The sequence below is a fragment of the Momordica charantia genome (assembly GCF_013281855.1).
Source record: "Momordica charantia cultivar OHB3-1 chromosome 5 unlocalized genomic scaffold, Mcharantia_2.0 BLBB01000005.1, whole genome shotgun sequence".
In the NCBI taxonomy this organism is placed as follows: domain Eukaryota; kingdom Viridiplantae; phylum Streptophyta; class Magnoliopsida; order Cucurbitales; family Cucurbitaceae; genus Momordica; species Momordica charantia.
The window spans coordinates 2,491,287-2,513,147 of NW_028275163.1; the positions used below are offsets into that span (position 1 = coordinate 2,491,287).

The following is a 21,861-nucleotide window of genomic DNA, read 5'->3' on the forward strand; positions in this document are numbered from 1 at the left end:
ACAAATAACAGATATAAATAAAAAAATTAAAATGAACTCAAATTTAAAGTAGATGGACTAAATTAGTATTTATGCTAATTTATAAATTACATATCCCACCTTTGAATTATGCACTGGGTTAAAAGGTAAATTTATTGGACGAATTCCTAGAAAGAAACCGTAATTCATTTTAGCATCGGACACTGTTTACTGTAAAGATACAAATTAAATTAGTTAAACATATTTTTTTTGTTTCATATATCATCAGTCATAACACCTGTAATTGTACAATTTGTTTGACATAACTCAAATTTATTTTCGATAAAAAAATTGCAAGTTTGAATTTCCATTCCACAGCTTTAACTTGTCTTATTTTACATTAAACAACAAAACTTTCAGGAAATTAGTGATATAGTCTAATTCTTGTAACTACGTAAATTTTGAAGATTTAATTATTAGACAAAAAGAAAAAGAAAAAAAGTAAAAAGTAAAACACGTCTGACATCAGCTGAAATTTGGGCCTTGTGATTGGACTCGGGCGCTCAGAGATAGTGGGCCTATTTCCAAATGGGCCCAACTGAAACGACGACGTCTAAAGGAATACGATCAATCATAGGAGGCAGTCAAACGACGTCGCTCTGCGACATTTCTGAAAGTAGTAGTTTATCCATCTGGTTTCCAAAACATCTCGTTATCGGAGCTCCAAAAAAATGGCCGCGGCCTCGCTCTCGCTCTCTCAACTCTCCTTTCTCTCAAATTCTACGTCTCGAAGCTTAATCGCTCCTTCTCTCCAGTCCTCTCCTCACGGACAAATCCGCTGCCGTTCTCGTTTCCGATGCTCCGCCGGTCAGACGGGATTCTTCACTCGGCTTGGCAGGCTGCTCAAGGAGAAGGCCAAAAGTGACGTTGAGAAGATCTTCTCTGGCTTCTCAAAGACTCGAGATAACCTTGCTGTCATTGATGAGCTTCTTCTGTACTGGAACCTCGCGGAGACCGATAGAGTTCTCGACGAACTCGAAGAGGTTGGCCTTTTTTTTTTTTTAGTTCTTCTTTTGTTCCAGCAAGGATAACAGTCAGTGTCCAAAATTATTGCATTGTTTATGCTCAAATCTGTCCTAGTTAATCCACAACTTTCTTTGAGCTTTCTTTTCCAGAATGTGGATTGAAACGAGGTGGAATTGGATTTTAGTTTACGTTTCATGAACTGTGCTTTGGTCTTGGTTTCCGCGCTTGAAAAACTACAGAATGGAGAAATTCTGTGACTCGAATTTTTTGTCTTCTGGCTTTCTGTACTGATATAGGTTGTTCTTTTAGTACAGAAGCCTTTCGGAAAATCACTCGTTATCCAATGAAAACTATGATTAATCGTAATCGTGAATTTTTTTTTTAGGCATTATTGGTGTCTGATTTCGGGCCAAGGATCACCATTAAGATTGTGGAGAACTTGCGTGACGATATATTGGCGGGGAAGCTTAAATCGGGTAGTGAAATAAAGGTAACGAGTTCGCTAATTGTTTCACTCCTTTGCGTGCTATGTATTATTAATTATTTTTATTACGTTCAACGTTAAATCAAGCACTACTGGCAGAAGTAAGAAATTTATCTATCCTGCTTTTTGGAGTTCAAACTCAGTTGCATTTTGGAAAATTAGACACTGGTCACATAATTAAGAAATTTATCTTCCGTTAAATCAAGCACTAGCTGGTGCATCTCATAGCAAGAGGTAACTTGACGAATTCATGGAAATCTCTCATCCATTTGTTTAAGTCTGCTAAGAAAGACTACCTTAAAGAGAATGGAACAAATTTGAATTATGAAGGTTTTGATACTAATTTAAACGTGAGTTGAAGAAGAATTTTATGTACTGCTTTGATTATTGAAGAAGAATTTTGGATTTAATTTTTGAAGTGGTAAATTAGTTGATGACGAGCAATCTAATGAAAAAAATGCTTTAGATTTCAAGTCTGGTTTCCAATTTTATATTTTTTCTATCTGAATAGTCTGTGACGCTTGACCAACCTGTAATACATTGATCAAAATGATCCTAGGACGCGTTAAAGAAGAATGTTTTGGAGTTGTTGACAGGGAAGGGGAGCAAAACTGACCTTCAACTTGGATTCCGGTCTGCTTTTATGATTTCTGGTTTGCCCAATCTATAAGCCTAGACATGGTATCTCGAACATTGATGCTGATTCTTTTTTTATGATGGCATCAGGAAACCGGCTGTGATTATGATAGTTGGTGTTAACGGAGGTGGAAAGACAACATCTCTTGGTAAGACCTAGTGTGAACATGGTATGGGTTTTCTATTGGGTTTAAACCTCACTACTTGTGATTAAAAACTTCTCGGCAAAAGTTTCTTCTTAGTTTCGAAAGCATTTACTTTGATACACACGTGGCTTGAGAATAGTATGTTTCCTTTGAAACTTAAAAGTGTGCTGAGTATGGTTTATTACCGAAAACCCCCATTGTTTGCTGCAATTTCTTTATTACTACTCCTATAAAGCAAATTCATGAATTTAAAAAGATCTCGTGTTGCAAAAAAAATTAAATTATCTACTTCTCTGTCAATTTCTACCTTTGGATTAATTTATTTGTTTTCTTATCGCTCAATAAACCAAGAAATATATTTACAACTCCGTGTTGCAGGAAAGCTGGCTTTTAGATTGAAAAACGAAGGGGCCAAGGTGAGATGTTGCTTCTTTCTTCCCTTGGTGAATGGATGTCACTTGAAGAAGCTATTTAGTATTTATCAACATTATTCTTGAAGTAGCTTTGTACTTGGGGAAAATTAAAGGTGGCTCTTTACTGTAATATTCACTAAAAAATGACATTTTAGTTTCAGTTTAATACTTGCTTGGAATTTCATTGTCCGTGTGACCAGAGAGAGAGAGAGAGAGCAGTGGGTTTGTTCAGTCGGGAGACTCATTTTGAGGCTCTATTTTGTAGTTCCTATGTTTTGTTTACTGGAGAGGCTCTATTTTAACAATTGAGGTTCTATTATGTGATTTCTAATTTTGTTTACCAACAATTGAGGCTTTATTTTGTGATTTTTATGTTTCGTTTATAAACAATATTTTTTGGTTAGAGAGAGAGAGAGCAGTGTGGGTTTGTTTACAGTAGAGACACTCGTTTTCTATTACGGCGTTGCAGCATTATGAAATTTCTTTCCTCTTCTTTTTTTCAGAACTTTTTATTACCAAGAAGTTGGCTCTATTTTGAAATTGCTATGTTTTGTTTTATAGCTCCTTTGGGCTTGTCTGACCTTGTTTTTTTGAGTGGCATCTTCTTATTGTTTTTTCATTCTTCTAAATGAAAGATGGTTCTTACTGAAGGAACTAAAGGAAATATGGTTCTTATTAAAGGAAAAAAATCTACAAGATGGAACTGTAGTAAGGTTGCTGAACTTGGAAATACTTTCTCTGATTATAATTTTTTGTGCCAGATATTGATGGCAGCTGGTGATACATTTAGAGCAGCTGCTAGCGATCAGCTGGAAATCTGGGCAGATAGAACTGGATGTGAGATTGTTGTTGCTGAAAGAGACAATGCCAAAGCATCTTCAGGTATGCAGTAATTATAATGCTCTGTTTGTTTTTCTTGACATTGTAATTTCTGGAGAAGTTTGTATCTTATACTGTAGATGCTAACTTATCATCTTGAAGTGTTTCCCTGATAGTTCTATCACAGGCTGTAAAGAGAGGAAAAGAAGGTGGTTTTGACATTGTTTTATGTGATACATCTGGACGTAAGTACATGTCATTTAGTGGTTTACTGTAAGCATTCTTTTGCTGGGTCATCTAAATAGATGGAATTCTGGAATTTTGTTTCATTCATAGGTCTGCATACAAATTATAGTTTGATGGAAGAATTAATATCATGTAAGAAAGCTGTGGGCAAAGTTATTCCAGGGGCACCTAATGTAAGTATTACTGCTTCACTCCTTATACCTTGTTGACTTTCTCTAATTTCAAAAGTCACATTTGTAGGCATTTGTAATTTCCTGCATAACCATTCAATTTACCTTCAATATATTTATGCATGACTACCCATTATTAAGTGAAATACTGATGTTTTAACTAATCTATAAAGAAGCCTATTGTTAGAACATATATGCACTTGCCAAGACTTCAATGAGTCCAACTGCCAAGGGTTTTGTGTTTTCCTATATTTTTGGTGTAGGAATTTGCACTTTCACTCTTGCATATGCATTCAACTTATTTTGGTATCTTGGGATTGTGATGAATTTGACCTTGTCTATGGGATTTTTCTCTCTTTTCCTTAAATGCTTTCAGCTGTTAGTTGACACTGTTAAATTCAAACTTGCTTTCTAGATTAGGAAAATAATTTATTTAAAGATGACATGATTAGCGATGATGCAGATATACCCAGTTCACCGAGAATTCCATTTTCCAACTTATTTATTACTTCACGCATGCTTTTACGATGCTGCCTTCCATGACATTTATAATTCGAGGAGCTATGAAGAATTTTATGAAAGTTGGATATCTGATCATTGAATGAAATTCTTAGGCACCGTCTTCTAGACCCTTTTTATCACGTTGTACTGCATTAAGAGTTCCATTATAATTGCAGGAGATCCTGCAAGTATTGGATGGGACTACTGGTTTGAATATGCTACCACAAGCAAGGGAGTTCAATGATGTAACTTTTACTTTCCTTTTCCTTCTAGATTAATACTTTTGTATGATGAATATTGAATCATTTCTTGCCATATTGCCAATTTCTTTCGTAGATATGAGAGAGAGATGATCATCTGTATTAGAAGTTCTATACTAATTATTCTTATTTGTGCCATAATCATTCTTGATTATCCCAAAAGTAAAACTTTGCATCGCCTGCTGAGTAAAATATCTGCACGTGGATTATTATGTTCATGTGTTATATGCTAGACATTGGTTTAATTTTTTGCCTGGGGGCATGTATTTTTAAAATATAATAGCTAATGGAGTTTTTCGTCGGACTGTTTGGAATCCATAACTTAATTTACATCAAACGAGCACAGGTGTGAATGTGCATGTTACAAGCTGCTTGTAGTCGTCAGTGAGTTTCAATTGATAAGCTTGTTGGCTTCTGTAAACAGGTAGTTGGAATTACCGGTTTAATTTTGACAAAACTTGATGGTTCTGCAAGAGGTGGCTGTGTGGTATGTCATATAATTCTTAGCCAAAGGACATCTTCGAAACGAAGATTTCTGCCAACTTTCATCTGATGAAGCAATCCTTATTTTTCAGGTCAGCGTCGTCGATGAGCTTGGAATCCCTGTAAAGTTTGTTGGCGTTGGTGAGGGGTTGGAAGATCTTCAGCCTTTTGATCCAGAGGCCTTCGTTGATGCCATATTTTTATGATCTGTGTACAATATGGTCAGTATCAACATCTTCCCTCCCAATCCTTAAAAGAAGATATAAGATGGTCCCATTTATGCCGACCAATTCTGTAAATGAACAAATATAATTGTTGAAATATCTAGAAATTATTAAATTTACCCTAACTCATAAGCTTTTGGGTTCATTGGTGATTACATGTTTAAAAAATGATAACAGAGCGGGAGGTTCTATTCTATGTTCGAACTCCTATATTATCATTTCCTCCCCATTTAATATTGATCTTCATTTGTTGGGTCTTGTGCAAATTTACAAGTTCACAAATGAGGGATAGTGTTAAAGATATCTAGAAATTATTAAATTTATCCTAACCCAACGGCTTAAAGGATCTATTGGTGATTTGACATGTTTAAAAATAGTCGAGTAGCTTTCCATTTTTAAAAAGATTTTCGCTCATTTATTTATTTACTTATGTTTTCTGCTATTACAGATTTCTCCTTTGAAAATCCACCCACTTTTGCACCCCGAGAATCATCAGTGGCACATGGTGCAAATTAAGAAGTGGTTTGAACTTGAAGCAGCCTGGCATTCTATTGGGTGAGCAAGTAGAATGCTATGCTTCTCTCACATCTGGGTTTACTCGCAACATTCTCAGGTCCAGCTGAACCCTCGTAACCAAACATAAATAATTAATTGTTTAACCCATGGCATTTACAATTAATTGTTTGTTTGGATGCCATTATTTGTTTGTATCCTGGATGCTACTTTTTATTTTGTTTCCAATGTTAATGAGTGATTTCTTCAAGCCTCTTCCTTTTTGTGTTGTTTTGATATTTTATTGCATTCGTTAAATTCGATATGATTCATTGATTACTATTGCCATATTTTCCAAATTAATACAAGTATGTAATGCATTCTCCGGTGATCATCAAAACTAGAATTCAGGAGACGAAGCTGAAGAATATTGCAGATATTTGGAAGCACAGGTTTCTACAACTTTGCAATTGGCATGTTACAGAAGCTTCTACTGCAACCTCTGCCTACATCAAGGTAATTTCTACACCCAATAAGAAAATAAAGCCAAAGAAAAACACAGTATGTATCTTGCTAACATAATAGTTGGGCCACTCGAGTAAAAATGTAAGTTAGAGCCAATTGATGGTTTTTTACACCTTTTCCTGAGGATGTGAAAGAAGCTTCAGTTGTCGAGTAGGGTACCTGCTAAGGCCATTCTTTGCCCAACAAAATGATACTAAAATTTCCCCAATACTTGCTCCATATGGAATGCCCTGTGGTTATCTTTTTCGAGGGTCTTACGGGGAAGGGGGGCATTCGGGTGGCAGCCAAACCGATTGAGATCACAAAGAGCGATCTCTAGATCACAGAGGGCGATCCCCATAGCTGCTAATGGTAGTTGGCATTTCACTCTTAGTTGTGGGGTTACCATGTTTCAACTTTAATGTCCTCCTTAAGTTCACCTTATTGACTTCCAATTTCAGAGAAAAATACCTCAAACAGTGAGATATTAAGGTCTAATTGTCTAACAATTTTGTATTGTAAACTTTGCAACTTAAATTTTGGGCAAAAATTGAATCCGACATAATCGACAAATTCCACCATATTGATTTAGTTCGTCCGTGGGTTTTTGTTCCAAGTTTATAACTTGTTTAGGACAAATATTAGTTTGTTTAGTATAAATACTATAAATTATTGTAAAACTAATACTAAAAATTACAATTTTATATATACATAAAGATATAGAAAAAGTATAATAAAAATTGAAATTGTGTCCTTTTGAGGTTTTTTTTAGTACACCAGGTGAAGTGGAGTTGAAACACACAATAGATACATATATTCTTTAATCCAGAAAGCCACAAACGAAAATTTATTTTTGTCTTCCACCCTAAAATTTCTCTTCAAAATTATTGTAATGGATTATTTAGTTATATATTATGTTGTTTTCCATCCTAACTACTTAATAGTTGGCTTTAAAATATTTTTTCAAATATATTCAATTAACTATTTCTATATTTTTAAAAATAAAAATCATATATGTTTGATAATAAAATAAATATGACTACGGTATAAGGCGGGAGTCGGGGTGTTCCTTCCCATCTTGGCCCTCCAAAAAAGTAGAGTGGCTCATGAATAGGAAGCTTTCATTAAACTCGTCTGAGTTTTGCATTGATCGTGAGCAAGTTTCTTTTGAACTTGCTTGAGTTTTGCATGAATCCAAGCGAGAGCGAGTTTGCATGAATCTCAAGTAATATTCTAGTTTAATTATTTATCCATTTAATTTTGACAAACCTAAATTAATAAAAAAAATAAATGCAATATGGATTCAAGTTCGAGATTTATGATCATTTTAATTTCAACGAACCCAAAAGTCCGAAGTTAGAGTTGAATCTCAATTCAGTGATGAGAATTGAAACTAAAAAAATGAGAGGAGGGAAACCGAAAAAGAGAAGAAAATGAGAACGGGACATAATAGTCATTTCATCTTACCTGACATTTTAGAAAAGTAAGTTAGAAAAAGCGCTTTTTGGGTTATATCTGTCAATTTCCCCATGGTATTCTATAAATATTAAAATATTACTGATTGCTACTTTCTACGAGCCCAATCAAGTATGCAATACATTCCCCTCACTTCACAAGTAGATATGCGATATGATTATTCAATCTGTACAAAAACTGAGGAGATTAAGTTGAAGAATATTGCAGAGATTCAGAATTTTCATAAGTGTAGAACCAAATATTTCTATAACTTTGCTACTGGCATGATGTAGAGGGTTGAGCGAGCAAGGTAGGCCAACTTTTTTGTCTCTTGAAGTTTGAACTCTACAGTAACTACTGTCAAATTTCTTCCACTCCTTATAATAGAAGCATCTACTACAATCTCGGCCTGCATCAATGTAATTTCAACACCCAATCAGAAAATAAAGCCATAAAACAGAACAAGTAATAATCCAGTAAAAGTGTAAATCGAGAAAAAGGTTAGATGCAGCACTATAAGTAGAAAGTAAACTGCTCGAATGCTCAAAAACTACATGCAGTACTCACTACCAAATTCCACATTGTGGGAAAATAAAACTTTCCTAGAGGAGCAAATGGAAGGTTTTTTCCATTTTCGTAAAAGTTCTCATAGAAGCGGAGAATGAAACTTTCGTTTTGTACATAATAGATAAAATTGAAAGATTACGTAACTCCAACCATGACAATCAAATTTAGAAATCAATTAAAAGAAGACAACATTGTTGCTAGATTTAATCCATATCTTGATAGAAAATAGCTTCCTTTTTTAGACTAGAGATCCTAAGTTTTTTGTAACTCTTTGTAAGCTCTCTGTAAATTCTTCTTTCATCGAGAAGAATGAGATAAAATAAAAGGATTTTTCTTAAAACATAATCACTTAACCCACCCATAACTTGAGTGAGATCTTTTTGGACCAAAAAAGATTTAAATAATAAAATAATATATATATATATATATATATATATATATATATATATGAAATTACTCACAACCCAATATATCAGTAAGTAGTAACTTTATCTAATCTTCAAACAGAGTCTTCATTGTTACGAACTCTCTCTTTTTGAAATGAAACATTTAATTCTTAATCTCTCTCCATTTGAAAATCTAGGATTTGAAAATTGCTATCCTCCCGCTTCATTCTCCTTCAAACTATAAGAGTGAGGTAGTTGGACATGAGCCAAGCAAACCCTTAAATCCACCTCTTCATCAACAAAAGCTAGAAGAATCTCGAGTCTCAAATCATAAGAAGACTGAATAGTATCACAACCACATATCACTCCCCACAGAACTTACGATTGTACAACATATAGAACAGATCCTATTCAAGTAAGCGGGACGATCTTGTTCAAGTAAGCTCGTCTCGCGGCATACCACTCTCCATTTATAAAACATTGTGACATAAATTCATGCAAGATCCCTCCAAAATGAAACAAACTGTCCCACTTCCATCCCCAAAACAAACAAAATCAAGCAGTAATTTAAATTTTACTCACGTTTATTGGAGCCCCTGAGAGATAAGAAATGCTCAGTTCCCCAAGAAACATTTCCTTATCTTCCGCCACCACAGTTCTAGCACAAGCAATTGATAAGAACTCAGCAGCCGCAGCAACAAATCCTCCATGTAAAGAGCCATAAATGTTCTGAAATTTCACAGAAATCTTTTGTTAAAAGTAAACGCAAACAAATCTGATGTGCTATTTTGATTTCATATGACAGATGGATCCACACGACCGAAAACTGAAAGATGCGGATAATACAAATTCTGAGAACCCAGATTTTCTCAGCAAACAAAAAGATCGCTACGACGATGAATGGTGGGTTTTTAAATTCCCATAGATAATTGTTTCAAATCAAATCAGGCACCACATTTTCTCGGCAAACAAACAGATCCTATGACGATGAATAGCGAGTTTTCAAGTTCCTACAGATGCTGTTTCGATTAAAATCACAATCAGACACCACATTTTCTCCTGAATCAAACAGGTCACTGTAATTACGAACAGTGAATTTCAAGTTCCTTAGTTTCGATTCAGGTCAGACAACACTCTTTCTAAACAAACAGATCACTGTGATGATGAATTGTGAGTTTCCAAGCTCCTATAGATGCTATTTCGATTCGAATCACAATCAGACACCAGATTTTCTCGGCAAACAAACAGGTCACTATTATTATAAACAGTGAATTTCCAAGTTTCCTTTGTTTCGATTTAGATCAGACAACATTCTTTCTAGTCAAACAAACAGGCCAATTCAACTATAAACAGCGAATTTCAAAATTTCACAAATAAATTGTTTCGATTCAGATCAGACACCAAGGTATATGCAATAGTAGAAACCGAATCCAAAATCGCTCCTCCTAAAGTCGATGCGAAAACAAATCTGGAAGAGGATTTAAGAAATTACGCAAATAGCAGGCTCGGCGGAGAGAAGGTATGTGGCACGGCCTCGCTCGAGGCGGAGCTGCCGGAGATGACGGCGACAGATGTCGGAATGGAAGTCCTTGGTGTTGCAATCGTCCGGAATTTGGTCGGAGTCTCTCAATCCATTGAGCATTAGCATAGTTCGACGTAAATCCTCCTCAGACATATCCTTAATCTGAATCGCCGGCGACGTTAAGATCAGCGAAGGAGTTTCTGAAGAAGGTTTCGCCATTGTTGTACCTCCCAGTACCATCCGCGATTTCGCACCACTTGTAGAACTGCAATACTTCAACTGATTTTTGTTTTCATTTTATCCTTTTTAAATACAGCATATGATTAAGAAAAACGGTAAATATATGTTTTAGTCCATTATTATTGTATTTTTTCAGTTTGGTCCCTAATATTTCAAGAGCTTCAATTCCATCTCGTGTATTGAATTCTTTCCTTCGAAGTCCTTATAATCACTCAATATTAAAAAAAAAAACAATATACGTATTTTAAATTTTTAATTTCTATCAATTTAATATGACTTGTGATAATAAATTTTTTTAACAAAATAAAATAATACAAAATCATGTGAAATTAGTGAATTTTTAGTTTTATAAATAGGATAATATCCATTTCATCAAATTACTACGTAAGTAATTTTAACTCAATTAATAAAGTGTATTTTGATATTACACATAATTGTGTCTATTGTTTTTTTACTTTAAGTAGCAATGAGAACTTAGATGAAAAAAAAAATATATATCAATGTATGTATTGAGCATGTAATAGAAAATTTTAAAATATTAGCGACTGCATTGATAAAAAATATATATTTACCCTGCAAAATCGAGTATAGCTCAAGTGGTTAATACACCTGTCTCTGATCAACTGGATAATGAAATTATTTTCCTTAAAAAAAACCTTCTAACTTTTAGAAAGATAGGTAATTAAATATAAGTATTATGGTGCAATAAAATAAATTAATGGATTTTAAGTAATTAATTATTAATTATTAGTATTTAATTCAAATTATTAACTAATTAATTATATTTATTGGATTATCTCAATCAACTAAAGTATGGTTAATGAATTATCTATAAGTAATGTAATTTTATTAGTGGAAATTAGTAAAAACAATTAATTAATTTTAATTGATAAATTTAAATAAATATCTGAATAAAAATAAATTTAGTTGAATGATAAACACCCATCGTAATCTGCAAAACTCTTTCAAATAGAAGGTAATCAATCACACACCCCTATGGATAGAAATAAAAGATGCGCATCAAAACTATAATAATTTTTATTTTTGTTGGTTTGTTTCTATTTAAAATTCAATTTTCACATAAGTCTATAGCATAATTTATCGGTGATTTCGAATTTCAATAGTAGCATAATAGAAAATAATAACATTTCATTAAAAAGAAAAAAAAAGAATTACTAAAATAGCACCAAAAGATTCACGAGACCAATTAAAACTCGACATTTAAAAAAAAAAGAAATAAATTCATATTTATTTCATGTCAGTACAATTTTTCAAAGAAAGAAAAAAGAAAAAAAAAACATAAATCATTGGGTGTATGACTTATAGTTAGTATCTATATAAGGGTATATATGGAAGAAAAAAAGAACTCTACGCTTGCATTATTGGGCCAAGCCCATATATTTGTACGATGGGCGCAGTAGAAGAGAAATGAAATAAGCCCAATCAGAAAGCCCATATATTCAAAACCCAACAAATTTCTAGGGTTTCGCTCGTAGAATCCTATAAATACCGCTTTAATCTGCAAAGAGCATTCATCTATTTGTTCGATGGTTTCTCTCTCTCCCTCCATCTCTCTCCCCGCCGTTTAAGCTCTCCGGCGCCGTTTCGCCGCCTTTGATTGGAGCATTTGTCGTTGTGTTGATGTTTTCTTCTTAGGTAGCGGGGCAAAGTATGATACGCAGGGGATGAGGAAAATTAACTGCAACAAAATGATCGAAGAATTTCGTGATTACTTTCGTATTTAAGTCTCTGATGCTCTCAAACTTTGTCCCGCCAGTTTTTCAAACAATTTTTCAGTTTTTTTTCCTTCGAATCTCATCGTCTTCTTTCTGGTCTACTCTGTTATTTTCTTTGATCTTGTTCAAGTTTGGCTGAGATATGATGAGCAACATATTGGTCCGTGTTTCTGAATAAACCGTGACTGAATTACCATATTAGCACACTCTGATCTCTCCAACTTCCATGATTCTGTTTCACTTTCCTAATCTTGATTTGAATTTTTCGACTTTTCTATCCGTTTCGCATTGCATGGTTGAACTTTGGATTCTGCATTTTCAAAGATTAGGGTAAAGCTTCAAGAAATTTGGATTTTGATTTGGATTTTTTAGAATGCATTGTTTTTGCTAACAAATCGTCGCTTTGGCCGAGTGGTTAAGGCGTGTGCCTGCTAAGTACATGGGGTTTCCCCGCGAGAGTTCGAATCTCTCAGGCGACGAAAATTGCATTTTTTTTTTCTCCTCTTTCTGATTTCTTTCATTGTAATTTCGTAATAAATTTTGATCTCAATTAGTTAAAAAGTAAATTAACTATTAATTTTAGTTTTAACCATCATTACGTGATTTTTTTAATAGTATTTTTACATTATTTAATTAGAAAACAAAATACGGTGTAGTAAGATGGTTTCTATGGTATTGTTAGAAAATTAACAGAAAATATATATCCATTGATTTCTATTGATTTTTTTACTTCTATAATTAATATAGATTTTAGGAAAATTTATAAATTAAATGAATTAAGAAATTATATTGTTTAATATGATATTATGTTTAAATGTAAGATATAAATCTATGATTTATAAAAATTATTAGAACGTAATATATAAAAATTGTATATATTATAAAATTATATTTAAATGTAATATGTAAATCTATGATTGATTAAAAGTTATACAAAACAATCTTTTTGTGTTCTTTGATCTATGACGTGAACGTGATTTTTTCTTGTAAGATGGATGTTACAAATGTGGGGCGGAAATCATGCTATAGAATTATTTTGATATCTATATGGTATCGAAGCTTATATAGTTTTCTAATCTAAAATAATGAAATAGGTTATTTATCTTTGCATATGAGTATAATTTAAAGAAAATTTAAATCTTTAAAATGTTGATTATTTAACCTTTAAAAGGGAAAAGAACTCAGAAACTTTAGTATAGAGTTTAGTGATTAGAGTACTAAAATTTCATTTATTAATTACTAAATTTAGTTATCGTAACCAATATGTTCACTTCATTTGTATTTTTGCCAATTTGATGTGTATTTTTAAAATATAAAAAAGTTAAAATTATAGAAAATATCCCATATTTGGAATTAATTTCAGTTATATTCTTGTATTTTTAAAATTTTCATTTTACAATTAAATATTTGAAACTACTTGTAAATAACCTCAACTTTTCATTAAAATGATGATAATAATGCAGATTTTAGATATTAGCAATTTTTACGGTTTTTTTAGACATGATTTCTATCTCACATTTGCAACATATACTTTATGAGAATAAAGTGTCAGAGAGCAATAATAAATGACATTTTCTTATTAGTTCAAATTGAAAATAAAATGTTATTTTTTTTTAAGAATTGTTTATGTAAAGGTTGTATGAATGTATGAAACACAACCAAGGTGAATTAGTTAACTTAAATATTTTCTTGGTGATGTACCAATTAAAATATAATATCGAAAGACAAATCAATTTATTTTTTCCCACATATTGTATTAAAAAAATATATTTATTTTAAAATTGTGACAAATAAATCTCACTATTTATTAGATTAAATATCCCACATTATTTTATGAACTAAAAAAATCAGGATCAGTTAAAAAATAATAAAGAAAAGCAACAAAATACTTTTTGTGTTAAAATTTTATTATGCGAAAACAATCCTAAATAAAGTTTCAAATGTTTGCAATATAAATAACATGATCTCAACTACAAGAATCACAAAAAAGAACAAAATTGTATAAAGTATTTAAATTAACAAATAAATCTTTCCTACTAAAAAAAATTAATAAGCATTTCACTGTTTATAAATAAATTTAAAAGGATTAGTATTAATATTATGTCTAATGATAAAAAATATATATTTTTTTAAAGTACAACATGTTGGAGGTATATACCAATTAACGCTATGCTTGATGTATCCATACAAATCCAATAATTAGATTTGAATTGAGGATTTTTTACCAACTTAGCTACCCGACCATTTCCAACACATTATTCTTATTTTAATAATAGGTGCATGTGAATTGTAAATAAGAAAAAGGTATGCCAAATGATATTTTTCATATTTTGATTTTTTTTTATAATACTAAGAAAATATTAATTTAGCTTTCATGTTAATGTTAAAATTTATACTGGTTCTAAACTTGTAACACAACATCCAACTGTCCAAGCAACGCCAAGAAAAAAGAAATTGAACTTCACAACTCAGCAGGGAACGACGTCGTCGAGGCTTTGCTTCCATTTGCAGAAATGCATCCTCCAACGGCAATTGGTCGAATATTCCCCCTCTTTTTTTGTCTCTCTCCTCTATCTCGCTTTGCTGGTTGGCGCTGGATTTCCTCTCTCCTCTCCCTCCATCCATGGCTTTTCCCTGCTTCTGCTTCTGCTCATTCTCTCCCTCCCCCTAACATAACCTCGAGATTATTGGAGAACCCATATTATCATCATCTTCGTTGATTTGAACTCCCCGATTTCATGTTTTCTTCCGTTTTCTGCTCAATATTACTGTGAACTCTGCTGACGCCCAAGTTTCAATCATCGGTATATCTCTCTCACTCTCTCATATCATCATTCATTGATAGTATATGAAATCTGCATGATTCAATGTGCATTTGGCCGGTATAAAGGAATTCTGTGTAGGAATGAGAAAACGTAATTTATGTTTAGAACAATGCACGTGGCTACGAATACGAAGATTGAATTGAATTGGAAACGGAGTTATTTGTTTTCAACTCGAAGCAATGTTTGTATCTTAGGTTATTGAAGCTAGATTGTTAGGTTTTATCTCATAATTCTTTCCTATGAAATTTAAGAGGGGAAATGTGCATAATAGATATTTGATAAAGGTTGGTCGTGAATTTGATTATTTTTAACATTTATTTGGACAAATGTGTGGCTGAAACCTAAAATATTCTAATTGAGAATCAGGTTCCTCGATTATCAGGTGTCAATAAATTTCGGAAAGAGATTACAATGATGGTCATTTTTTGTGTTCATATCTGAGAAGGGGATGGATAGGAAGCAACATATTGCAATTTTTACCACTGCCAGTCTTCCATGGATGACTGGAACTGCAGTGAACCCTCTATTTCGTGCTGCCTATCTTTCAATTGGTGGGTATAGAAGGGTCACACTGGTGGTTCCTTGGCTATCTTTAAGGGATCAGGAACTTGTATATCCCAGCAGCACAACATTCATCCTACCCTCGCAGCAGGAGAAATACATTCGGAAATGGCTAGAAGAAAGAACAGGGTCAAAGTTCAATTTCAGCCTCCAATTTTATCCCGGGAAGGTATCTGTAGCATGATTAATTCTAACCCTCATCTTAGACACGACACATGATTTTTTTTTTTTGTGTGGCCAGGCCTCGGGACTAAGTATTTTTGGCTTTTTCATTTCTGGATTCATGACGTGTGCTGCTTTCTGTTCTTGTACTCATAAGCCAACTCAATATTTCACTTGATTCATTTGCAATTATCATTCTGTGTACTTGTTTGGCCTTAAGACTGGTTATGGTCCAACAGTCCTCTTGCCTGTGTTTCTTTTCAGTTTTTCTTTGCTCGCGTTGTTTTTCACATAAGCATGAAATTCTAATTCATTCCCTATCCTGCTCTTTTTACATTTTTTGGTGTTTAACGCACTAAGGTTTCACTTAATTATGCAGTTCTCCGTGGATAAAAGGAGCATTCTCCCCGTTGGTGATATTTCAGAAATTATCCCTGATGACGAATCAGATATCGCAATCCTCGAGGAGCCTGAGCATCTAACATGGTATCATCATGGAAGGAGATGGAAAAATAAATTTAAATTGGTCATAGGAATTATACATACCAACTATTTGGAATATGTTAAACGGGAGAAGAATGGGGCACTTGAAGCTTTTCTTCTTGAATATATAAATAGATGGGTCGTTCATATCTATTGCCACAAGGTATTTGTGCTATATGTTACTTCCAATGAAATAATCCAAATTGGGTTCATTGTGATCATTTTTTCATTCTTATTCCAGTTGACTTTTTCCTAGAAAATAAGTAAGTTGAATTAATTTGTTTTCACCATCGTAACTGGATGGCTTATTCATCAATTCTTGTATAAGCTTTCAGGTGATTAGGTTATCTGCTGCCACCCAGGATTATCCAAAGTCCATTATCTGCAATGTTCATGGAGTCAATCCCAAATTCCTCGAGATAGGTACGAAGAAGATGGAACAATTACAAAATGGGGAGCAAGTTTTTGGCAAAGGTGCCTATTATATAGGGAAGATGATATGGAGCAAGGGCTACAGGGAGCTGCTTAAACTTCTTAGCGATTACCAAAAGGATTTAGCTGGGCTTGAGATTGATTTATTTGGAAACGGAGAGGATGCTGACCAAGTCCAGAAAGCTACTGAAGACCTGGAATTATCTGTTAGAGTCCACGCCGGTCGTGATCACACCGATCCTATCTTCCATGAGTATGTATAACCACTTCTAGCTATTTTCATGTCCTCTACCTAGAGGATAAAGGAATTAATCCGTTCAATCATTTGTAACAATATTCAATGTCGCTGGTGATATTATTGGAAATTTTGCTTCATGATTTGCTGACAGAAAACGAAATAAAATAAAATAAAGAAAAGCTCAAGGGAACTGTTGACTACTGCAGTATCTTACGAACTAATATTGTGGAATGTATAAAGGAACTGATTGAATCATTTATTACCTTTGATCTTTTATGGTTGATTCTTGATTTTAAAACTTTTTTTTTTAGTTTAAAACTTTAAATTGATGATAATTGCTCCAACCATTTGATTGCCTTACCCTGACTGAATATAGAGTAAAAACGACTGAACTAAAGTGGACGGGAAAAAAGCAGGATGGGGTAGGATTCTTCCTTCAAATAAATCTGACCTGATTGCTCATAAGCACTGGTTTGTGATTTGGTAGGTTTGCCTCATTACTGCTCATCTAGAAGTGATAACTTTTTTCAGCTTCCTTAATCATTGATTTTTAACAGTTATGGCTAGTGATTTACTGGAACTAACATTGTGGGGGGCATTAGAACTGTGAATTGTCTCGAAAGAAGGTCGAGGCTCAGTTTTTTTTCTCTGTTGGTCTAAATAGTGTGTCCATTGGATGGTTTTAATTTTTCTTTCTTTCTTTTTCAGTTACAAAGTCTTTCTGAATCCAAGCACCACAGACGTTGTTTGCACTACCACAGCTGAAGCATTGGCTATGGGCAAATTTGTTGTATGTGCTGATCATCCCTCAAATGAGTTCTTCAGGCAATTTCCAAACTGCATGCTCTATGACAACAGTGATGGTTTTGTTAGAGCAGTTTTCAAAGCACTGACTGAAGAGCCCGAGCAGCTGACGGATGCACAGAGGCACGAGCTCACGTGGGAGGCTGCAACAGAACGTTTCTTAAAGGCTTCTGAACTCGACCAGCCACTTATGAGGAAGCCTCAGAAAAATCGTTCGAAGAAGTTTCTATCTCTATCACTGCAACTTAGTAGAAAATTTGAAGATGCATCAGCATATATACATCATGCGACTCTTGGGTTTGAGGGGCCTCGAAGAATGTTCGGTGCCGTCCCCGGGAGCCTGTATCCAGATGAACAGCAGTGCAAAGAGCTTGGATTAGCTCCTCCTAGCAAAAGAGGTTCGAAAAAGTAATATTTTGACCATATCATTTATGATCCCATTCATAATCTTTCCGAGGATGTTAGATTTTCTATTCTAGGTGGATTGTAAATTTGAAAGATTGTCCACATCTGTCCTCCTTATTCTTACAGTCTATTGTTGTCTGAAGCTGAGACTGGTAGTTATAGAGTTTAACAGCAGGAATGATTAACCAGGATTAGAAGAGAAAATAAGATTTAGCCAAACATGAAACATGTTATCAAATACAGTAATATTTTAACAAGTTCTTGTACTTTATTGATTTATTTGTTCGTTGCTTTTTTTGGAAAAATATTATTTCTCTATCATACCATTTTTTACATATTATGAGTGTGTTTCAGTATCAATTAGTTTAGTGATTCTACAGAACTAGAAACTGCAGATGACATGTTGGGACTGTGTTCAAACATTTTCCCATGTCTGAAAATACTCAAAATAGAATGTTTCATCTTCCTAAGCCACAAAAGTTCACATATTTGCCTTGTTTTTATGTTTTGTTTCATTTAAGCTTTCTTTTAACACATTAGATAGGATCCAAAGGAAGTTGTCCAGTTGGTCTCTCTCCCCTTCCATTTGTCGAATGTGTTACGAGTCCGTTGTACGAGTCGAGGAGTCATTAGACCACCTCTTCCTTCATTGTTTCTTCTCATGGAATTGGTGGTACTGTCTTTTTCAGTTCTTTAACGCTTCGGTTTGCATCCCAAACTGCATAGATTGCTAGATTTTTTAAGGTTTGCTGTGTATGAGGTATAACAACAGAGTGAAAGTGTTGTGGAACTGTGTTTTCAAGGCTATTTTATGGTTGACAGGGAAGAAAGTAACGAACTAGTTTTTGAAAACATAAAATCACTTAAAATTGATTTTTAAGGTATGGAAAATCAATTATTCTTAAATCTCATTTTCTAAAATCATATACTAATATCTTTTCTTCCTTTTTATGTGAAAACCTAGCGCGATAGTGATAACCACAAATTTAGATGCTTTTTTTTTAATTTATTATCTTTTATTCTATATGGATTTGGGTTATAAAAGTTTATATATACATATAAATGCGGGGAAGATCTGAACTCATGATCTCTTGATTAGGAACATGTGTCAATTATCGATGAGCTCATGTCGGCTAATAAGAAAAGTTATAAAAACAAGAGTAGAGAACAAAATCTAAACATTGTTACATTGTTGGTCCGTTACTAGATGCAAGTCCTTTCATACATTCATTGTTCTCTAAGGTCAAGAAATATCTTTTCAATATATATTTTTTTAAATGTATTTTATGTTTAAATCAATATATTAGAAACATGAATAAGAAATAATATTACAATGAATCGAAATTAGGCATTTAGATCAAATCTAATCTCAACCATTCACTCATCACACACCCATATTTGGCTATCCAAATGAACAGCCTTGATTTACTCTCTCACATACACATCGAAAATAGAAAGAAAAAAGGAAAAAAAAAAACCCATCTTTCACATGATGCTCAAAAAAAGCCTTCTAATATCCAACTAAAATAACTGCCAACCAGACAAATTACAAAAACAGTTGGTTCTCATCTTTCCACTTACTAAAGCAAATATGATTAATTTGAAATGGTCAAAGAAATCACCTTATTTCCCTCAAAAAACATAGGACACTGTCCGAAATTGGAGCATCTCCAACAAGTAAATTTTAGCTTTCTGCCCATTTTGTATAGAAAAAACACTTAATCCCAACATATTATGATGTATTTAAATTTGGTTTCTTTACACACAAATCCAAAGACTTTCATTGTGTCCCATTACACCTTTTTTTTTTGTATATAATTTTGTCTGAGATCTGATCCTCAGACAACTTGATAAACATTGTATTTGTTTGTTTGTTGTTTTGGTTCTCCCCCCTTCTGTTTTTGCAGTTTCTCGTTCGTGTTTCGGGTTCGAGTCGTTCTCGTAGAAGAGGAATAAAGATGTCATTCACAGGAACTTTGGATAAATGCAAGGCTTGTGATAAGACTGTTTATGTGGTTGATTTGCTTTCCCTTGAAGGGAATCCTTACCATAAGTCCTGCTTCAAATGCAGCCACTGCAAAGGCACCCTTTCCGTATGTCTTTCTGTAACTCTATTTACGTATCGGTTTCAACAAACGACGACGAGTCGTTCGTTTGTCATACCGGATCTGACCCGAGTTGTTTACGACAGATGAGTAGCTACTCGTGGATGGACGGTGTCCTGTACTGCAAGCCTCATTTTGAGCAACTCTTCAAGGAATCTGGAAATTTCAGCAAGAATTTTCAAACTTGTAAAATACTTATTCCCATCTGATCTCTCTATTTTCTCCTTTTATGTTTTTTTCCTTTTTATTTTCTTGTCTTTCTAACATTCTATCATTTCCATAATTAATATAGCCAAGCCTTCTGAGAAGCAAAATGATCTGGTATGCTCCATCTACCCGAGACGTTCATTTTTGTATTCGTTTGATGACGATTTTATTTTTAGCATTATCCATTAAACACTAGATCTAGGTAGTGATTTAGCATTATAAGCGAGAACAGATTTCAACGTTATACTCTCGAATGCGCATTTAAAATTCCGAAATCTTTGACAGTCGAGGGCCCCTAGCAAACTCTCCTCCATGTTCTGTGGAACTCAAGACAAATGTGCGGTCTGCACAAAAACGGTTTATCCGTTGGAGAAGGTCTTTACTTCTCCTTCCTCTTTTTTGTGATTTTCATAGAATGTTACTATCAATATTCATGGATTGCAACGAGAAGAGCATCCCATCTATATTATAAACTTTCGTCGGGTTCTTTTATAACGTGAGATCTTTAATATACCCCTCAAGATGATGACTCTTTTGGACTAACTAGTCTTGGTCGGATTCTATTTTTGGCTTGGATGCTCGTTTGACCTCTCATTTTCTAAAACAGGTGACTCTTGAGGGGGAAAGCTACCACAAGACATGCTTTAGATGTGCTCATGGTGGCTGCAATTTGACCCACTCTAATGCTGCTGCTCTTGATGGAGTGTTGTACTGTAAGCACCATTTTGCTCAGCTGTTCATGGTGAAAGGAAACTACAACCATGTCCTTCAAGCTGCTGCAAACAAGAAGGCCTCCACACCGCCTCCTGAACCAGCGGACGAGGAGGCCGAGCCTCGGACGAAGGCCGAGGACAATGACGTAGAGGAGTCTTAAAGTGCAGCTTCTGCTCACTCCAACCTTTGAGAGAATCCTTGTCTTTGTGTTTTTATCTACAGTTTTCCTTTTCCCTTTTTGGCTTTCAAGTTCATTTTGTAACAAGTTTCATTACCATCTTCAGTTTTTTAAGGTAATTCAGAACATTTATTTAGTGAGAGGAGAGCTGGATAATAAAGCATACATTGCTATAATTCCCCATCACTAAAGGGAATTTTCCTTTTTCTTCAAAAATATGTTGTCTCCTTCATTTTCTTCTTTAGTATTACAATTCATTAGACGTCGGGTTTTGAATCCACGAGATTACTAATGTCTTAACCAGTAAAATTAACCACGAGATTACAATTCAAACAAACCTATTGATTTTATGCTTATTACCTTTTTCTCAAATGCCATAGGTTTAGAGGGAAAAATCATTCTCTTTTGAATGATTATGGACGAGAAAGGATTTGAACCTTTAATGGCATGTTCGTAGCTACATGTTTTAAGTTTGTCCG

The 21,861-nt window shown here is 33.9% G+C and overlaps 4 protein-coding genes and 3 non-coding genes across 8 annotated transcripts; 6 read left to right on the forward strand and 1 right to left on the reverse strand.

Annotated features, from left to right (window-relative positions):
• The first annotated feature begins 615 nt into the window (after window positions 1–615).
• Window positions 616–6,129, forward strand: CPFTSY (signal recognition particle receptor protein, chloroplast (FTSY)). Its single transcript, XM_022291719.2, has 12 exons — window positions 616–1,001; window positions 1,370–1,474; window positions 2,028–2,101; window positions 2,195–2,253; window positions 2,629–2,666; window positions 3,425–3,545; window positions 3,659–3,727; window positions 3,819–3,901; window positions 4,576–4,644; window positions 5,084–5,146; window positions 5,235–5,363; window positions 5,815–6,129. Exons 1-11 carry the CDS (start codon window positions 690–692, stop codon window positions 5,346–5,348), a joined length of 1,107 nt encoding a protein of 368 aa, XP_022147411.1. The 5' UTR covers window positions 616–689; the 3' UTR covers window positions 5,349–5,363; window positions 5,815–6,129.
• A 1,768-nt stretch (window positions 6,130–7,897) lies between these two features.
• Window positions 7,898–10,581, reverse strand: LOC111016347 (Thioesterase superfamily protein). Its single transcript, XM_022291720.2, has 3 exons — window positions 10,263–10,581; window positions 9,353–9,499; window positions 7,898–8,226 (listed from the first exon to the last, which is right to left on the reverse strand). The coding sequence occupies exons 1-3, from the start codon at window positions 10,530–10,532 to the stop codon at window positions 8,083–8,085; spliced, it is 561 nt and encodes a 186-aa protein (XP_022147412.1). The 5' UTR covers window positions 10,533–10,581; the 3' UTR covers window positions 7,898–8,082.
• Window positions 10,582–12,207: 1,626 nt separating this feature from the next.
• LOC148211148 (small nucleolar RNA Z199) lies at window positions 12,208–12,290 on the forward strand. The gene has a single exon (XR_015791130.1). It is a non-coding gene; the product is annotated as a small nucleolar RNA Z199 (small nucleolar RNA).
• A 115-nt stretch (window positions 12,291–12,405) lies between these two features.
• LOC148211149 (small nucleolar RNA SNORD18) lies at window positions 12,406–12,484 on the forward strand. The gene has a single exon (XR_015791141.1). It is a non-coding gene; the product is annotated as a small nucleolar RNA SNORD18 (small nucleolar RNA).
• A 181-nt stretch (window positions 12,485–12,665) lies between these two features.
• On the forward strand, window positions 12,666–12,747 carry TRNAS-GCU (transfer RNA serine (anticodon GCU)). The gene has a single exon. It is a non-coding gene; the product is annotated as a tRNA-Ser (tRNA).
• A 2,006-nt stretch (window positions 12,748–14,753) lies between these two features.
• Window positions 14,754–18,457, forward strand: DGD2 (digalactosyl diacylglycerol deficient 2). Of its 2 annotated transcripts, none has more exons than XM_022291790.2 (5): window positions 14,754–15,072; window positions 15,460–15,823; window positions 16,196–16,462; window positions 16,635–16,984; window positions 17,678–18,457. In XM_022291790.2, exons 2-5 carry the CDS (start codon window positions 15,542–15,544, stop codon window positions 18,183–18,185), a joined length of 1,407 nt encoding a protein of 468 aa, XP_022147482.1. In that variant the 5' UTR covers window positions 14,754–15,072; window positions 15,460–15,541; the 3' UTR covers window positions 18,186–18,457. The 2 variants fall into 2 exon arrangements, with proteins under 2 accessions (XP_022147482.1, XP_022147483.1); XM_022291791.2 differs by having other exon boundaries at window positions 14,755–15,072; window positions 15,476–15,823.
• Window positions 18,458–18,604: 147 nt separating this feature from the next.
• On the forward strand, window positions 18,605–21,644 carry LOC111016371 (LIM domain-containing protein PLIM2c). The gene is made up of 5 exons (XM_022291756.2): window positions 18,605–20,271; window positions 20,370–20,469; window positions 20,576–20,604; window positions 20,776–20,865; window positions 21,098–21,644. Exons 1-5 carry the CDS (start codon window positions 20,137–20,139, stop codon window positions 21,362–21,364), a joined length of 621 nt encoding a protein of 206 aa, XP_022147448.1. The 5' UTR covers window positions 18,605–20,136; the 3' UTR covers window positions 21,365–21,644.
• Window positions 21,645–21,861: the final 217 nt, after the last annotated feature.

Bases quoted from the DNA above. Each gene is read 5' to 3' on its own strand.
- CPFTSY (XM_022291719.2), top strand. From the start codon at position 690: ATGGCCGCGGCCTCGCTCTCGCTCTCTCAACTCTCCTTTCTCTCAAAT. The intron at 1,475-2,027 runs GTAACGAGTTCG...AAATGATCCTAG, and splicing joins AATCGGGTAGTGAAATAAAG to GACGCGTTAAAGAAGAATGT. The intron at 2,667-3,424 runs GTGAGATGTTGC...TTTTTGTGCCAG, and splicing joins TGAAAAACGAAGGGGCCAAG to ATATTGATGGCAGCTGGTGA.
- DGD2 (XM_022291790.2), top strand. From the start codon at position 15,542: ATGGATAGGAAGCAACATATTGCAATTTTTACCACTGCCAGTCTTCCA. The intron at 15,824-16,195 runs GTATCTGTAGCA...TTAATTATGCAG, and splicing joins TCCAATTTTATCCCGGGAAG to TTCTCCGTGGATAAAAGGAG. The intron at 16,463-16,634 runs GTATTTGTGCTA...ATAAGCTTTCAG, and splicing joins TTCATATCTATTGCCACAAG to GTGATTAGGTTATCTGCTGC.
- LOC111016347 (XM_022291720.2), bottom strand. From the start codon at position 10,532: ATGGTACTGGGAGGTACAACAATGGCGAAACCTTCTTCAGAAACTCCT. The intron at 9,500-10,262 runs GTAATTTCTTAA...GTGAAATTTCAG, and splicing joins CCGCCGAGCCTGCTATTTGC to AACATTTATGGCTCTTTACA. The intron at 8,227-9,352 runs GTGAGTAAAATT...ACATTGATGCAG, and splicing joins TCTCAGGGGCTCCAATAAAC to GCCGAGATTGTAGTAGATGC.
- LOC111016371 (XM_022291756.2), top strand. From the start codon at position 20,137: ATGTCATTCACAGGAACTTTGGATAAATGCAAGGCTTGTGATAAGACT. The intron at 20,272-20,369 runs GTATGTCTTTCT...TGTTTACGACAG, and splicing joins ACTGCAAAGGCACCCTTTCC to ATGAGTAGCTACTCGTGGAT. The intron at 20,605-20,775 runs GTATGCTCCATC...AATCTTTGACAG, and splicing joins CTGAGAAGCAAAATGATCTG to TCGAGGGCCCCTAGCAAACT.